Source organism: Malaclemys terrapin, chromosome 15 (assembly GCF_027887155.1).
Source record: "Malaclemys terrapin pileata isolate rMalTer1 chromosome 15, rMalTer1.hap1, whole genome shotgun sequence".
NCBI classification, from domain to species: domain Eukaryota; kingdom Metazoa; phylum Chordata; order Testudines; family Emydidae; genus Malaclemys; species Malaclemys terrapin.
Window position 1 is genome coordinate 11279194 of NC_071519.1, and position 18980 is coordinate 11298173.

Consider the following 18980-nt stretch of genomic DNA (forward strand, 5'->3'; position numbering starts at 1 on the left):
AATGGCAGACAATCATTTTGCGCCTTTTTTCCTGGATTACCTGTGCAGGCAACATACCACGGCAAGCATGGAGCCAGCTCAGCTCAGCTCACAATCACCATATGTCATCTCGGTGCCGGCAGATGTGGGACTGCATTGCTATACAGCAGCAGCTCCTTGCCTTCTGGCAGCAGATGGTGTATTACGATTGGTATCCATCATTGTCGTACTCCTCAGTGAGTTCGGTTAGAGGCGGCTGGGCAGACATGTTTTGTCTTCTGGAGACTCAGTCCTGCCGGCAGTCCTATTGCACCGTCTTTACAATGATGGCTAGCAATCGTAATGCAGCATCTTCTGCTAAGCACCCAGAAGATGCCGATGGCTATCAGTCATGCTGCACCGTCTGATGCCAGCCTAAGATGTAAAAGATAGATGGACCAGATTTGTTCTGTATTCATTTGCGTCCCCTTCCCTCCATGAAATCAACGGCCTGTTAAACCCAGGGTTTTGAGTTCAATCTTTGGGGGGGCCATTCTGTGTGACAGTTGTTTGTGTTTCTCCCTGATGCACAGCCACCTTTGTTGATTTTAATTCCCTGTAAGCCATGTCATCACTCGCCCCCCCTCCCTCTGTCAGACAATAGTTTCGCGCCTTTTTTCAGCCCAGATGCCATAGCACTGGGATCATGGAGCCTGCTCAGATCAGCGTGGCAATTATGAGCACTATGAACACCACGCGCATTGTCCTGGAGTATATGCAGAGCCAGAACATTCCAAAGCAAAACCAGGTGAATAGGCGATTGCAGAGCGGAGATGAGAGTGATGAAGAAATTGACATGGACATAGACCTCTCACAAAGTACAGGCCCAGCAATGTGCAAATCATGGTGTTACTGGGGCACGTTCATGCCGTGGAATGCCGATTCTGGGCCCGGGAAACAAGCACAGACTGGTGGGACCGCATCGTGTTGCAGGTGTGGGACGATTCCCAATGGCTGTGAAACTTTCGCATGCGTAAGGGCTCTTTCATGGAACTTTCTGACTTGCTTTCCCCTGCCCTGAAGTACCAGAATACCAGGATGAGAGCAGCCCTCACAGTTGAGAAGCGAGTGGCGATAGCCCTGTGGAAGCTTGCAATGCCAGACAGCTATCGGTCAGTCGGGAATCAATTTGGAGTGGGCAAATCTACTGTGGGGGCTGCTGTGATCCAAGTAGCCAACACAATCAAAGACCTGCTGATATCAAGGGTAGTGACTCTAGGAAATGTGCAGGTCACAGTGGATAGCTTTGGTGCAATGGGATTCCCTAACTGTGGTGGGGCGATAGACGGAACCCATATCCCTACCTTGGCACCGGCGCACCAAGCCACCGAGTACATAAACTGAAAAGGGTACTTCTCGATGCTGCTGCAAGCCCTGGTGGATCACAAGGGACGTTTCACTAACATCAGTGTGGGATGGCCGGGAAAGGTACATGATGCTCGCGTCTTCAGGAACTTAGGTCTGTTTCAAAAGCTGGAGGAAGGGACTTTCTTCCCGGACCAGAAAATAACCGTTGGGGATGTTGAAATGCCAATAGTTATCCTTGGGAACCCAGCCTACCCCTTAATGTTCAACTATAGGCTGAGCAAGTGCAGAATGGTGGTAGAATGCATTTGGATGTTTAAAGGGTCGCTGGCGCACGTTACTGACTCTCTCAGACCTCAGCCAAAACAATATTCCCATTGTTATTGCTGCTTGCTGTGTGCTCCACAATCTCTGTGAGAGTAAGGTGGAGATCTTTATGGCGGGGTGGGAGGCTGAGGCAAATCGCCTAGCCACTGATTACATGCAGCCAGACACCAGGGCGATTAGAAGAGCACACCAGGAAGCGCTGCACATCAGAGAAGCTTTTAAAACCAGTTTCATGACTGGCCAGGCTATGGTGTGAAAGTTCTGTTTGTTTCTCCTTGATGAAAACCCACCCCCTTGATTGACTCATTCCCTGTAAGCAAATCACCCTCCCCCCTTCAATCATAGCTTGCTTTCAAAGGAAATAAAGTCACTATCATTTGAAAATCGTGTATGCTTTATTAATTGTTTATAAACATAGGAAGAGAACTGACAAGATAGCCCGGGTGGGGTCTGGGAGGAGGATAGGAGGGAAAGAAAAGGCCATTAAAAAAGTTCAAAATAATGACAGCTTTTGCTTGGGCTGTCCACTGGGGTGGAGTGGGCAGCTGCATGGAGCCTCCTTCCCCGTGTTCTTACACGTCTGGGTGAGTAGGCTATGGAACATGTGAGGGGGGAGGGAGGTTATACAGCGGCTGCAGCGGCAGTCTGTGATCCTGCTGCCGTTGATGAAGCTCCACCAGACGCTGGAGCATGTCCGTTTGATCACGCAGCAGCCCAAGCATTGCAGCCTGCCACCTCTCATCTCGAGCGTCTCTCATGGCCTCACGGTCACTGGCATCTTTCCTGTACTTTGATATCATGTCCTTCCACTCATTCAGATGAGCTCTTTCATTGCGGGTCGATTCCATGATTTCAGAGAACATTTCATCTTGCGTCCTTTTTTTTCGCCGCCTTATCTGAGATAGCCTTCGGGACGGAGGAGGGAGGCTTGAAAAATTTGCAGCTGTGGGAGGGAGGGAAAAAAGGGAGAGAAGTATTTAAAAAGCATTTTATAGAACAGTGCTTATACTCTTTCACGGTGAACAACACTATTCACATTACATAGCACATGTAATTTCAGTACAAGGTCACATTTTCCATCTTAATATTGAGTGTCTGCGGCTTTGATGTTAGAGATCACAGACGCAGGTCCAGGCAACAGAATTCGGCTTGCATGCGGCCATGGTAAGCCATTGTCTTTTGGCTTCTGCAGCCTTCCTAAAAGAGTGCTGCGGTTTTCCTGTTAACATGCAGCATTAGAAACCAAACTAAACCCCCGCATCCAATTCTCTGGGATGATCGCTTTACCCCTCCCCCCACCGAGTGGCTGGTAACAGGGAAGATCCTGCTAGCCAAATGCAAAAAGCTCAGCGCCAATGATCCACCCTCCCCCGCCAACTTGGCTAACTACAGGGAAGGATTTCTTTTCAGCCACAGGCAAACAGCCCAGTAGGAATGGCCACCTCTGTCCCCTTAATTAAATTCCCATATTTCTACTAGGTTACCATGAATGATATCACTCTCCTGAGGATAACACAGTGATTTAAAGAACGGATGTTGCTGGAATGCCAGCAAACACCGGGACCATATGCTGCCAGGCTTTGTCATGCAACGATACCAGATTACTTGCTACTAGCATGGCGTGGTCAACTGTCCTACCATGGAGGACCGGAATAAGGCTGCACTGCCCAGAAACCTTCTGCAAAGGTTTTTGGAGTACCTCCAGGAGAGCTTCATGGAGATGTCCCTGGAGGATTTCCGGCCATGCCCAGACACGTTAACAGACTTTTCCAGTAGCTGTACTGGCCGCGAATGCATCCCAAGTCCTCAGGGCAAATTAATCATTAAAACATGCTTGCATTTAAACCATGTTTTATATTTACAAAGGTACACTCACCAGAGGTCCCTTCTATGGCCTCATTGTCTGGGATAACGCCTTGGGAGGGTTGGGAGGGTACTTCAGTCAGGTTGAGAGAAAGATCCATGGCTGAGATTACCCCCTCCTCGGAATCCACAGTCAGAAGTGGTGTAGTGGTGGCGGGCCCCCCTAGAATTGCATGCAGCTCAGTGTAGAAGCGGCATGTCTGCGGCTCTGCCCCTGACCTTCCATTTGCTTCTTTGGTTTTCTGGTAGGCTTGTCTGAGCTCCTTAACTTTCACACGGCACTGATAGGAGTCCCTATTGTGGCCTCTCTCCATCATGCCCTTGCAGATTTTTTCAAATGTTTTGGCATTTCGTCTTTTGGAACGTAGTTCTGCTAGCACAGAATCCTCTCCCCATATAGCGATCAGATCCAGTACCTCCTGTATAGTCCATGCTGGTGCTCATTTTTGATTCTCGGACTGCATGGTTACCTGTGCTGATGAGCAATCTGTGGTCACCTGTGCTCTCCACACTGGGCAAACAGGAAATGAAATTCAAATGTTCCCGGGGCTTTTCCTGCCTACCTGGCCAGTGCATCCGAGTTCAGATTGCTGTCCAGAGCAGTCAGAATGGTGCACTGTGGGATAGCTCCCGGAGGCCAATACCATCGCATTGCGGCCACACTAACCCTAATTCGAAATACTAAAATCGATTTTGGCGCTACTCCACTCGTTGGGGTGGAGTACAGAAATCGATTTAATGAGCCCTTTATTTCGAATTAAATTGCGTCGTTGTGTGGACGGGTGAAGGGTTAATTCGAATTAACGCTGCTAAATCCGATTTAAAGTCGTAGTGTAGACCAGGTCTAGGTGATGACCAGGGGAGTTCTGTTGATTTCTTTTTTGGGCCTGTCTTGTAGCAGGAGGCTTCTGGGTACACGTCTGGCTCTGTTGATTTGAACTGCCATAAAAATGTTGGAGGCTCTCTACACAAACATCCCACACACAGATGGAATACAAGCTGTCAGGAACAGTATCCCTGATGATGACACAGCACAGCTTGTTGCTGAGCTCTGTGACTTTATCCTCACGCACAATTATTTCAAATTTGGTGACAATATATACCTCCAGACCAGTGGCACCGCCATGGACACCCGCATGGCCCCACAATATGCCAACATTTTTATGGCTGACCTGGAAAAACCTGTAGGAGAACACTTCAACCTCCCTGGCCACACAATAGCAGATGTAAAGGTAGCCATCTTACAGCAAAAAAACTTCAGGACCAGACTCCAAAGAGAAGCTGCTGAGCTCCATTCATTTGCAAATTTGATACCATCAGATCAGGATTAAACAAACACTGTGAATGGCTATCCAACTACAGAAGCAGTTTCTCCTCCTTTGGTGTTCACACCTTAACTGCTAGCAGAGCATCTCACCCTCCCTGATTGAACTAACCTGGTTATCTCCAAATATGGCAATCAATTAGACCCTGAGCACGTGGGCAAGACCCAACAGCCAGACACCTGGGAAAGAATTCTCTGTAGTAACTCAGAGCCCTCCCCATCTAGTGTCCCATCACCAGCCTTTGGAGATATTTGCTGCTAGCAGTTGCAGATGGGCTACATGCCACTGTAGGCAGTCCCATTATACCATCTCCTCCATGAAGGTATCAAGCTCAGTCTTGAAGCCAATTAGTTTTTTTGTCCCAACTGCTTCCCTTGGGAGGCTGTTCCAAAACTTCACTCTGATAGTTAGAAACCTTCGCCTAACGTCAATCCAGAACTTGTTGATGGCCAATATCCATTTGTTCTAGTGCCAAGATTGGTGCTTAACCTAAATAACTCCTCTCCTTCCCTGGTATTTACCCTTCTGATGTATTTATAGAGAGCGATCATATCTCCCCTCAGCCTTCTTTTGGTTAGGCTAAACAAGCCAAGCTCTTTGAGTCTCCTCTAATATGGCAGATTTTCCATACCTCGGATCATCCTAGTAGCCCTTCTCTGCTCCTGTTCCAGTTTGAATTCATCCTTCTTAAACATGGGAGACCAGAATGGCCCACAGTATTTCAGATGAGGTCTCATCAGTGCTTTGTATTACAGTACTAACCCTTCCCTGTGTCTACTGGAAATACCTCGCCTCATGCATTCTAAGACTGCATTAACCTATTTCATGGCCGCATCACATTGGCAGCTCATAATTATCCCGTGATCAACCAATACACCTAGGTCTTTTTCCTCCTCCCTCACTTCCAACTGATAAGTACCCAGGTTATTGCAAAAATTCTTGTCATTAGTCCCTAAGTGCATAATTTTGGACTATTAATTTTCATCCCATTTCTATTACCCCAGCTTTCAAGGATTGGATTGTTTTTAATAAATTGCTGTAATGTTGATTTCACTGTACACACACACACAGATGAAAAAATATTTATATAGGTAATATACAGAAATGTTTCTGGAGAAAGCCGAGTTTGATTTAAGGATATTTACACTGTTTATTTTGTGTGTGACATTGACAATTTCTGTTTGAACAATTAAAAAAAATTGGCTTTGGGAATCTCAACATTTACTGTAATTGAATAATTGTTGTCTGACCACCCCCATAACTTCCCACAGCTCTGAACATTGAAATTGTAAACATTGAAAAAAGAGCTTAAAATAAATATTGATATCTATTGAAATAAAAAAAAGAAATAGACAAAATGAATTTTGCCAAACCCACTTAACAGCAATCACAGTATGCTAGGAGATGGAAGTTCACAGCTAAGGCACCCAACCTTAATTCTGCCCTGTAGTGACACCAGCCAATCACCATGGGGCTACGAATAAGGCATTTTAGTGTATAAAGTTCTAGATTAGATTATACCAATTTGTTAAGACACATGAGATCTTTCTGTCAGGGAATCGCCTTCACTGGGTTGTTTCTTTTATTGGTAATTCCCAGAAGTCAATAGATAAATGAGATTCTGTCAGTTATGTAGTGGCCGTTTCAGATTTCTGGGAATCTGTCTATAATTTTGCACTAGGGGCCAGGTCCTTGAAGAGATGGAACCTTGGTTTCATTTTAACTTGTGCATGCTCAGCAGCTTCTGGAATTTGGTTCAAAGTATTTCCATGTTTCCCTGGCCTGTTCTTAAAAGTGCTGCTAGAGAGAGGCGGGAGGGGCAGGAACTCACTGCAGGATCAGTAGCTGAGTCCCTTCGATATTTATAGCTCATCAGAAGAAGGACGGGGATTGGTGGGTGTCTGGGGATTTAATAATAAACACACAAATATCATCGTTCTTAATGAATTTTCATTTTCTAATTCCCATAACCCACTAATTATCCCTGGCTGCCCCTGGGAGTCTCGGGAGGGAGTACTAGTAAACTCCTTTGGCCAGTATGGAACCGAAGGCACAAGGATCTTTCCATGGCTGGCTCAAAGTCACCCAGAGTGAAATTCACTTCACTGGATAAATCCCTAGTTGCTGGGCTCTGCAGAGGGGTGGGGAGGTGAATTCCATCCCGCATTCTTGGGCATCGACCCCACACACACAATCCTCACCCCAACCTCAGACACTACCCCAACCTTCCCCTGCAGTGATGGACCCACTTGATGCTGCCAGAGCCATCTGCCAATGGACCTATAGGGGGCAGAGGCCCAGCTCCAGAACTGCTACCCCTGCCCACAGCCCCCATGCTGTGCTGGAGTTGCCTGGGCTTTCCAGTCTGAAGATGGATCTAGCTGTCTGGGGACCCAGCCTGTGCACTCACCCCACACAAATTTCCTCACAACACATATCCCAGGCTGGGAAAGGACCATCTGGGGCTGGCTGCAGTCTCCCCTTGCTACTGTGAGAGGAATGGGATGGTCCCTCATATAGGACACAAACACACCCATGGGCAGATGGGAAATGTAGTTTCTTCTAGCAGCTTCAAAATGGTTGGTTTAGAGTCCTGAGCCCTGTCTTCCTGTTTATGTCTCCTGCCACTTTGAGATCTCTTGGAGAAACAAGATGGGTGACGTAATTTCTTTTAGAACCAATTAAAAATCCCTCTCTTGGAGCAGCTGGTACAGTAACCCACAAGGGGAGAGGCAATTCTCTGTTTAGTCCTGAGTGGAGCGCAGGATCCGGTCCAAGAGGTAACTATAACAGGACCACTTGGAAATAGTGACCATACTATAGTAACATTTAACATTCCTGTGGTGGGAAGAACACCTCAGCAGCCCAACACTGTGGCATTTAATTTCAGAAAGGGGAACTATGCAAAAATGAGGAGGTTAGTTAAACAGAAATTAAAAAGTACAGTGACTAGAGTGAAATCTCTGCAAGCTGCATGGACACTTTTCAAAGACCCCATAATAGAGGCCCAACTTAAACCTATACCCCAAATTAAAAAACACACTAAAAGGAATAAAAAAGAGCCACGGTGACTTGACAGCCATGTAAAAGAAGCAGTGAGAGATAAAAAGGCATCTTTTAAAAAGTGGAAGTCAAATACTAGTGAAGTAGAAAGGAGCATAAACACTGCCAAATAAAGTGTAAAAATGTAATAAGAAAAGCCAAAAAGAAGTTTGAAAAACAACTAACCAAAAACTCAAAAGGTAATAACAAAATGTTTTGTTAAATACATCAGTGGGGCTCCTGGACGATCGAGATAAAAAAGGAGCCCTTAAAGACGATAAAGTCATTGCGGAGACACTAAATTAATTCTTTGCTTCAGTCTTCATGGCTGAGGATGTTAGGGAGATTCCCAAACCTGAGCCGTTCTGTGTAGGTGACAAATCTGAGGAATTGTCACAGATTGAAGTGTCATTAGAGGAGGTTTTGGAATTAATTGATAAACTTAACAGTAATAGTCACCGGGACCAGATGGCATTCACCCAAATGTTCTGAAATAACTCAAATGTGAAATTGGGGAACTATTAACTATGGTTTGTAACCTGCCCTTGAAATCAGCTTCTGTAACAAATAACTGGAAGATAGCTAATATAACGTAAATATTTAAAAAGGGCTCTATACGTGCTCCCAGCAATTACAGACCGGTAAGTCTAATGTCAGTATGGGGCAAATTAGTTAAAACAATAGTAAAGAATAAAATTGTCAGACACATAGAAGAACATAAATGGTTGGGCAAAAGTCAACATGGTTTCTGTAAATGGAAATCATGCCTTACTTGTCTATAAGAGTTCTTTGAAGGTGTCAACAAACATGTGGACAAGGGGGATCCAATGGACATAGTGTATTTAGATTTCCAGAAAGTCTTTGACAAGGTCCCTCACCAAAGGCTCTTATGTAAATTAAGTTGTAATGCGATAAGAGGGAAGATCCTTTCATGGATTGAGAACTGGTTAAAAGACAGGGACCAAAGGATAGGAATAAATGGTAAATTTTCAGAATGGAGAGGGGTAACTAGTTGTGTTCCCCAAGGGTCAGTCCTAGGACCAATCCTATTCAACTTATTCATAAATAATCTGGAGAAAGGGGTAAACAGTGAGGTGGCAAAGTTTGCAAACAATACTAAACTACTCAAGATAGTTAAGACCAAAGCAGACTGTGAGGAACGTCAAAAAGATCTCACAAAACTAAATGATTGGGCAACAAAATGGCAAATGAAATTTAATGTGGATAAATGTAAAGTAATGCACATTGGAAATAATAACCCAAACTACACATACAATATGATGGGGGCTAATTAAGCTAGAACTAATCAGGAAAGAGATCTTGGAGTCATCTCTGAAGACGTCCATGGAGTGCGCAGCGGAAGTCAAAAAAGCAAAAAGGATGGTAGGAATCATTAAAAAAGGGATGGAGAATAAGTCAGAGAATATCTTATTGCCCTTATATAAATCCATGGTACACCCACATCTTGAATACCGTATACAGATGTGGTCTCCTCATCTCAGAAAAGATATACTGGCATTAGAAAAGATTCAGAGAAGGGCAACTAAAATGATTAGGGGTTTGGAATGGGTTCCATATGAGGAGAGATTAAAGAGGCTAGGACTTTTCAGCTTGGGAAAGAGGAGACTAAGGGGGGATATGATAGAGCAGGGGTCAGCAATGTTTGGCACGCGGCTCGCCGGGGTAAGCACCCTAGCGGGCCGGGCCAGTTTATTTACCTACTGACGTGGCAGGTTCGGCCGATCGCGGTCCCCACTGGCCACGGTTTGCCGTCCCGGGCCAATGGGGGTGTTGGGAAGCCGCGGCCAGCACATCCCTCGCCCGCACCGCTTCTCAATGCCCCCATTGGCCTGGGACAGCAAACCGCGGCGAGTGGGGGTCACAATCGGCCGAACCTGCCACGTCAGCAGGTAAATAAACTGGTCAGGCCTGCTAGGGTGCTTACCCTGGCGAGCCACGTGCCAAACGTTGCCGACCCTTGTGATAGAGCTATATAAAATCATGAGTGGTGTAGAGAAAGTGAATAAGGAAAAGTTATTTACTGGTTCCCATAATATAAGAACTAGGGGCCACCAAATGAAAATAATGGGCAGCAGATTTAAAACAAATAAAGGGAAGTTCTTTTTCACACAGTGCACAGTCAACCTGTGGATCTCCTTGCTTGAAGAGGTTGTGAAGGGTAGGACTATAACAGGGTTTAAAAGAGAAATTGATAAATTCATGGAGGGTAAGTCCATTAATGGCTATTAGCCAGGATGGGTAAGGAATGGTGTCCCTAGCCTCTGTTTGATAGAGGGTGGAGATGGATGGCAGGAGACTTGATCATTACCTGTTAGGCCTGGTCTACACTATGAGTTTAGGTCGAATTTAGCAGCGTTAAATCGAATTAACCCTGCACCCATCCGCACAATGAAGCCAGTTACTTTGACATAAAGGGCTCTTAAAATCGATTTCTGTACTCCTCCCCGACGAGGGGAGTAGCGCCAAAATCGACTTTTGAATTAGGGTTAATGTGGCCACTATTTGATGCTATTCGCCTCCGGGAGCTATCCCACAGTGCACCATTGTGACCACTCTGGACAGCAATCTGAACTCTGATGCACTGGCCAGGTAGACAGGAAAAGTCCCGTGAACTTTTGAATTTCATTTCCTGTTTGCCCAGCATGGAGAGCACAGGTGACCACGCAGAGCTCATCAGCACAGGTAACCATGCAGTCCGAGAATCGAAAAAGAGCACCAGCATGGAGCGTACAGGAGGTACTGGATCTGATCGCTATATGGGGAGAGGATTCAGTGCTAGCTGAACTTCGTTCTAAAAGACGAAATGCCAAAACTTTTGAAAAAATCTCCAAGGGCATGATGGAGAGAGGCCACAATAGGGACTCAGATCAGTGCCGCGTGAAAGTCAAGGAGCTCAGACAAGCCTATCAAAAAACAAAGGAGGCAAACGGTCGCTCCGGGTCAGAGCCGCGGACATGCCGCTTCTACGCCGAGCTGCATGCAATTCTAGGGGGGGCTGCCACCACTACCCCACCTGTGACCGTGGATTCCGGGTCGGGGATAGTCTCATCAGCGACGCCTGAGTATTCTGCGGATGGGGAAGAGGAGGAGGACAAGCTTGCAGAGAGCACCCAGCACTCCGTTCTCCCCAACAGCCAGGATCTTTTTCTCAGCCTGACTGAAGTACCCTCCCAACCCTCCCAAGCCAGTATCCAAGACCATGACCCCATGGAAGGGACCTCAGGTGAGTTTACCTTTTAAAATATAAAACTTGTTTTAAAAGAAAGCATATTTATTGATTACTTTGCCCTGAGGACTTGCATTCGCGGCCAGTACAGCCACTGGAAAAGTCTGTTAATGTGTCTGGGGATGGAGCGGAAATCCTCCAGGGACATCTCCATGAAGCTCTCCTGGAGGTACTCCAAAAGCCTTGCCACAAGGTTTCTGGGCAGTGCAGCCTTATTCCGTCCTCCATGGTAGGACACTTGACCACGCCATGCCTGCAGCAAGTAATCTGGTATCATTGCCTGACAAAGCCTGGCAGCGTATGGTCCCGGTGTTTGCTGGCATTCAAGCAACATCCGTTCTTTATCTTGCTGTGTGATCCTCAGGAGAGTGATATCGCTCATGGTAACCTGGTTGAAATATGGCAACTTAATTAAGGGGACAGAGGTGGCCGTTCCTACTGGGCTGTTTGCCTGTGGCTGAAAAGAAATCCTTCCCTGCAGTTAGCCAAGCGCGCGTGGGGGGGGGGGGGGGGGGGCGGTAATTGGCCCTGAGCTTTTCGCGTTTGGCTAGCAGGGATCTTCCCTGATACCTGCCACGCGGTGGGGGGAGGCATAAAGCGATCATCCCAGAAAATTGGATGGGGGGGGGGTTAGTTTGTTTTCTGCTGCTGAAGGTAACAGGAAAACCGCAGCAGTCAACGGGCTTTGCTTGGTATGTGGGAAAGGAGGGCGCAGAAGCCGAAAGACAATGGCTTACCATGGCTGCATGCAAGCTGAATTCTATTGCCCGGACCTGCGTCTGTGATCTCTAACACAAAAGCCACAGGCACTCAATATTAAGATGGAAATTGCAACCTTGTACTGAAATCACATATGCTATGTACTGTGAATAGTGTTTTTCACCAAGAAAGAGTATAAGCATTGTTCTGTAAAATGTATCATTTTAAGAACTTCTCTCCTTTTTCTCAACCCTCCCTCCAGCAGCTGCAAATTTATCAAGCCTCCCTCCTCCGTCATGAAGGCTATCTCAGATAAGGCGGCGTAGAAAGAGGACAAGAGACGACATGTTCACTGAAATAATGGAATGCACCCGAAATCAAAGAGCTCATTTGAATGAGTGGAAGGACACTGTAACTAAATTTAGGAAAGATGCCAGTGAACGCGAGGTCCTGAGGGACGCTCGAGATGAGAGGTGGCAGGCTGCAATGCTGGGGCTGCTGCGTGAGCAAACGGACATGCTCCGGCGTCTGGTGGAGCTTCAGGAACGGCAGCAGGATGACAGAGTGCCGCTACAGCCCCTGTATAACCTCCCTCCCCCCTCACCATGTTTCATATCCTCCTCACCCAGAGATGTAAGAACGCAGGGGGGTAGGCTACGTGCACCTTCCCACTCCACCCCAGTGGACAGCCCAACCAAAAGGCTGTCATTACATTGAATTTGTTCAGTGGCCTTTTACTTACCTCCTATCCTCCTCCCAAACCTCACCCAGATTACCTTGTTGGTTCTCTCCCTATGTTTATTACCAGTTAATAAAGAATACATGATTTTTAAATGATATTGACTTTATTTCCTTTGAAAGAAAGCTGGGGGAACGGGAAGGGTGGGTTCCTTACAGAGAATGAATGAGTCAATAAAGGGGGCGGGTTTTCATGAAGGAGAAACAAACAGAAATTTCACACTGTAGCCTGGCTAGTCATGAAACTGGTTTTCAAAGCCTCTCTGATGCACAGCGCTTCCTGGTGTGCTCTTCTAATCGCCCTGGTGTCTGGCTGTGCGTACTCAGCAGCCAGGCAATTTGCCTCAGCCTCCCACTCCGACATAAAGGTCTCCCCCTTACTTTCACATAGATTGTGGAGCACACAGCAAGCAGAAATAACAATGGGGAGATTTCTTTGGCTGAGGTCAGAGCAAGTCAATAGCGATCTCCAGCGACCTTTTAAACGGCCAAATGCACATTCTACAACCATTCTGCATTGCTCAGCCTGTAGTTAAACAGCTCCTGACTCCTGTCCAGGCTGCCTGTGTATGGCTTCATGAGCCATGGCATTAAGGGGTAGGCTGGGTCCCCAAGAATAACTATTGGCATTTCAACATCCCCAACGGTTATTTTCTGGTCCGGGAAGTAAGTCCCTTGCTGCAGCCCTTTAAACAGAGTAGTGTTCCTGAAGACGCGAGCGTCATGAACCCTTCCCGCCCAGCCCGCGTTGATGTTGGTGAAACGTCCCTTGTGATCCACAAGTGCTTGCAGCACCATTGAAAAGTACCCCTTGCGGTTTATGTACTGGCTACCCTGGTGCTCCGGTGCCAAGATAGGGATGTGGGTTCCATCTATCGCCCCACCACAGTTAGGGAATCCCATTGCAGCAAAGCCATCCACTATGACCTGCACATCTCCCAGAGTCACTAGCTTTCGTAGCAGCACCTCAGTGATTGCTTTGGCTACTTGCATGACTGCAGCCCCCACAGTAGATTTGCCCACTCCAAATTGATTCCCGACTGACCGGTAGCTGTCTGGTGTTGCAAGCTTCCACAGGGCTATCGCCACTCGCTTCTCAACTGTGAGGGCTGCTCTCATCTTCGTATTCTGGTGCTTCAGGGCAGGGGAAAGCAAGTCACAAAGTTCCAAGAAAGTGCCCTTACGCATTCGAAAGGTTCGCAGCCACTGGGAATCGTCCCACACCTGCAACACTATGCGGTCCCACCAGTCTGTGCTTGTTTCCCGGGCCCAGAATCGGCGTTCCACGGCTATAACCTGCCCCATTAACAGCATGATCTCCAAAGCACCGGGTACCGCAGTTCGATCGAATTCCATGTCCATATCCTCATCACTGTCCTCGCCGCGCTGCCATAGCCTGCTCCTCGCCGCCTGATTTTCCAGGTTCTTGTTCAGCATAAACTGCACGATAAGGCGCGAGGTATTTACAATGTTCATGACTGCTGTCTTGAGCTGAGCGGGCTACATGATTGCCATGGTATGGCGTCTGCACTGTTCACCCAGGAAAAAGGCGCGAAACGCTGTTGTTTGCCCTTGCTTCCTGGAGAGGGGGGAGGATATACCCAGAACCACCCGCAACAATGTTTTTAGCCCCATCAGGCATTGCGATCTCAACCCAGAATTCCAATGGGCGGAGGAGACTGCAGGAACTATGGGATAGCTATGGGAAAGCTACCCACAGTGCAACGCTCCGGAAATCGACACTAGCCCTGGTACATGGACGCACACCGCCGAATTAATGTGCTTAGTGTGGTTGCATACAATCGAATTTATACAACCTGTTTTCCAAATTCGAATTATATAAATTCGGATTAATCCCGTAGTGTAGACATACCCCTACAGTCCTCAGCTTAAACCTCTCCAACGCATCATCAGTGATCTACAACCCATCCTGGACAATGATCCCTCACTTTCACAGACCTTGGGAGGCAGGCCAGTCCTCATCCACAGACAACCCGCCAACCTTAAGCATATTCTCACCAGCAACCACGCACCGCACCATAACAACTCTAACTCAGGAACCAACCCATGCCACAAACCTTGATGCCAACTCTACATCTACATATCTACACCAGCAACACCATCACAGGACCTAACCAGATCAGCTACAACATCACCTGCTCATTCACCTGCACGTCCACCAATGTTATATATGCCATCATATGCCGGCAATGCCCCTCTGCTATGTACATTGGCCAAACTGGACAGTCACTACGCAAGAGGATAAATGGACACAAGTCAGATATCAGGAATGGCAATATACAAAAACCTGTAGGAGAACACTTCAACCTCCCTGGCCACACAATAGCAGATGTTAAGGTAGCCATCTTACAGCAAAAAAACTTCAGGACCAGACTCCAAAGAGAAACTGCTGAGCTCCAGTTCATTTGCAAATTTGACACCATCAGATCAGGATTAAACAAAGACTGTGAATGGCTTTCCAACTACAGAAGCAGTTTCTCCTCCCTTGGTGTTCACACCTCAACTGCTAGCAGAGCACCTCACCCTCCGTGATTGAACTAACCTCATTATCTCCATATTGATTTATACCTGCCTCTGGAAATTTCCATTACTTGCATCTGAAGAAGTGAGGTTCTTACCCACGAAAGCTTATGCTCCCAATACTTCTGTTAGTCTTAAAGGTGCCACAGGACCCTCTGTTGCTTTGTGCCAGATTTAACTCCCAGTTTCACTTGAGGAAACAGGAAATATTTGACACTGTGCGATACGGCTCCTCTGCTCTGTTCCCACAGTGTTCTGCAGCAGGGGAGGGTCTCCGGTAGTGTGTGTGTGTCACTGGCATATTGGGGTAATGCTGAAACAGGACAGAGTAGAGGTGGCATTGTGGGGCTGGCATGAACCTTATCTCTTCATTTCCCCTTCCAAGAACCGAGGGGACAGGAATCCTTACCCAGCGAGGTCACATTCTCATAGTTCTCCTGCATGACTTCCCTGTAGAGGGCTCTCTGAGTGGGGTCCAGCAGAGCCCACTCTTCCCTGGTGAAATACACAGCCACCTCCTCGAAGGTCACCAGCCCCTGAAAGAGGAAGAGTCCAACATTCGGTACCCGTTTCCCCACTCACAGCCCCACTATTCGTGGGGAGAGGAGCCAATCAAATGGAAGTTCTAGGTGGATCCCACTCAACAGAGTCGCACCCTCACCCCTTTCAGGGTATCCAGGAAACACCAGGGAGAGGGGATGAAGAGAGAGTCCTTTGTCTCTCCCAGCAGATCCATCACACACCTACTAGACACTGACTGATGGAGATGGAGCCCCTAGTAGGGTCCAGAGAGAGCTCCCTGGTAGGAAGCCCAACACCCTCCTCATTGTGAAGAGCTGGATATGAAGGGAGGGGAATCTCCCTTAAGCCTGACTCGTGGGTGCCCCCTTCATATCTCACAGCAGCCACTGTTAGTCAGGTCGGGCTCCAGCACTATGAGTATGGTCAGTTTTCCAAGCCCCATGTAGCTGGGTTATTTTCTGCTCCACAAACTAGAACATTTCCACCGCCGAACCTCATGGATCTGTTCCTAGAATCTAGGCCACTTATTAAATAACTGCCAGCAGGTTTAGCACACCCCTGTGCTCCTCCCTTTCTCCACCCTGTGAATTTCCTGCCCTGCTCCAACCTCCAAACCAGACTGTGCAAACCTTCCCATCTCCGATGTATTTGCTGTCCCTCTCCTCCAGCAGGAACCCACCAAAAACTCCCCAATAATCTCTACCTGAGCTGTCTCATTTACAGCCATTTCTCTCCCCTGTTCGATGGGAGGATGGGATGAGCTGGAGCGGAACATGGATGTCATTCTGCAGACTATCTGGATGAGAAGGGCAGTTGTGGGGGTTTCAGAACAGGTTTTAGTTAATTTCACAGCAGAATTCCCCCAGGCCCTTTCCCTGCAGAGAGACATCCTAGATTCTGCCATTCTGGGAAAATGCTTGATCTCTTTATTACAGTATAGACCTGGCCCCTACTAAGCCCACAGAGATTTTTAACGTCCCTTCTCCCTCCCCTCATCCCATAACAAAGTCTCTGAACACAATGCTAGAAAAGAGCAGAACCAAAGGAGTGACTATGGGGGATTCCCTCGGACATCGACCCCACGGCAGCCACACCCGAGCAGCTGGAACATGGAGTCAGGAACTGGAGTTTCCTTTGTCTGATCCTTTTTTTTTGTTCACTGGAAAGTGATTCTACCCAGGGATGCGGCAATACATGTGTCTCGATGGACTAGAGAGCAGGAAATCTCTCTCCCCACTCATTTCTACCACTGCCCCTTTCAGTCTCTCCTTCCCCGTCCTCTCTCCCTGCCCCTCTGGCTGGGAAAATCCCATTCCTGGGTACTGTGCTCTTCCGTGGCTGGATTTTCTCCTGGCAATTGCTAATGGGAGGAGAAATGGGGGGGGGGGGGGGGGGCTGTTTGTGCAGAGTCACTTTCTTGCCAGTCCCCAGAACTTTCCCTGAGGTACCTGGAGACTCTGGCTCAGAATTTAGTATTAACAGGGCTCAGGGCTTCCCTATGGGGCTAGTACCAGCTGGAGAAAGTCATCCCCTGGGCCAGGCAGAGAAGCAGCTTTAATTAAGGTCACTTCCCAGCACAGAACCCCCACTGGGGGAGCAGCAGCTGCTAAGCCTGGTCTCCCAGATCACAATGGAGGCTGCAGCATGTGACCCAGGAAGCTGAACCCCAATATGCTGAGCAGAGAGGGACAGAGCGTTTGAGCAGCTTCCCTCCTTTAGCTCTCTGGGGAGAGCAGCTAATGAGAGCCCCTCCTCACAGGGATCCCCTGATGCTTTACAGTGGGACCCCTCACACTGCTTGCCTAGCACTGAGGATTCTTCCCCCGCCGCACTGTGTGCACTGGGCATGACAGCGATCCCAGGAATCTGCAGGGGAAGCTCAGACAGAGTCGCTGGCACAGCACCAGGCAATTAACTCATCTCCCCCACCCCTCCCACAGGAATTTCCTGGCTGCACAGAGACAGTTCAACCCCCGCCCCCCATGACCGTCCCCTCCCTTCCTGACACCTCCCCCCAAACCAAAGGGGACACCCTCTGCCAGCGCCTCACTAGGAGCTTATTAATTATTATTATTATTATTTAATTAATGGAGATATCCCCATCTCCTAGAACTGGAAGGGACCTTGAAAGGTCATTGAGTCCAGCCCCCTGCCTTCACTAGCAGGACCAAGTACTGATTTAGCCTCAGATTCCCCAAGTGGCCCCCTCAAGGATTGAACTCACAACCTTGTGTTTAGCAGGCCAATGCTCAAACCACTGAGCTATCTCTCCCCCCCAAACTGAACTCCTGCTCCTCCCCCAGGCCTGATTTTGCCCTTTAGCCCCCTCCTAATCCTGTGTCCAACTGCTTGACCCCCCCCCCCCCCCGACCACTCAATTTTCACCCCCTGATCAGACCCTGGCCACCCCCCTCCCCACGCCTCCCTTTTGCGCACGTTGCCATCTGCAAAGTCAGCAGAATGTTATGGCTAATAAGGGCAGTGGCTTCAGCAGAGGTACTGAGCATACTCAGGACAGGGTAAAATACACATTCCAATTGGGAGCAATTTAATACACTACACCCCCCCCCCCGCCGGGCCCCAGTCTCTCCCCCCCCCCAATCCCAGCGGGGCCGGGGGCAGATCCTGCTGCAGCTCCACTGGGGCTGAGGCAGCTCCGAGGCTTCTCCCAGGTTCCCCGGGGCAGAGAGTCACTTTCCTGCCCAGCCCCACGGCTCCCCCCACCGCCTCGGGGTCTCTCACTCACCGAGGAGGCTCCGGCGGGCAGAGGGTGACCTTGGAGGCTGGTCCCAGCTGGAGAAAGCCCCCCGGCCGGGCACGGAGGGGTTAATGCCGGGCTCTCCCCCCCCCCCGCACAGACCCGGGGGAGCAGCAGCAGCTTAGCCCGGGATCCCGGAGGCAGCAGCAGCGTCTGGTCCGTGCCAGAGCCCCGCCGCTTGCAGCAGCTCCAGCCCCAGCCTGTGTCGGGGGGCCGGCCCCAGCGGGAGCAGGGCGCGGGCCGGGCACGGGGGGGTTAATGGGTCTCCCCGGCACAGACCCTCCTGCTCCGCCCGGCCCCGCAGCGCCAGGGAGCAGCAGCAGGTGAGCGCTGCCTCTGCGCATGCGGGACTTGCCCCCGATCTGCGCATGCCCAGAGCCGAGAGACACAAAACTCTTCTCCAGCTCCGGGGGAGGCTCCCAGGGCCCCGCACGAGCCGGGCAGAACCGCAGGGTCCCGTGCGTGTTCGCAGCCCAGCTCCTCCTCCCACCCCAAGCCAAACGTCACTTCCGCTCCCTGCAGAGTCAGGAACTACATCTCTCCGCCTGCTTCGGGGCGTGCTTCCGCCCTCTCCAGCCCAGGTGAGCTGAAATTG

The 18980-nt window shown here is 48.9% G+C and overlaps 1 protein-coding gene across 1 annotated transcript in view; it reads right to left on the reverse strand.

The window, feature by feature from the left end:
• The window catches only part of LOC128823009 (zinc finger protein 436-like), a 34253-nt gene extending 15308 nt beyond the window's left edge, over positions 1-18945 (reverse strand). Inside the window, exons 1-2 of the mRNA XM_054005008.1 lie at positions 18374-18945; positions 15515-15641 (exon numbers count right to left, since the gene is read on the reverse strand). Of these exons, the coding sequence (XP_053860983.1) occupies positions 15515-15548 (34 nt within the window). The 5' untranslated portion in view covers positions 15549-15641; positions 18374-18945. The remainder of the gene's footprint in view (positions 1-15514; positions 15642-18373) is intronic.
• Between the last annotated feature and the right edge of the window lie 35 nt (positions 18946-18980).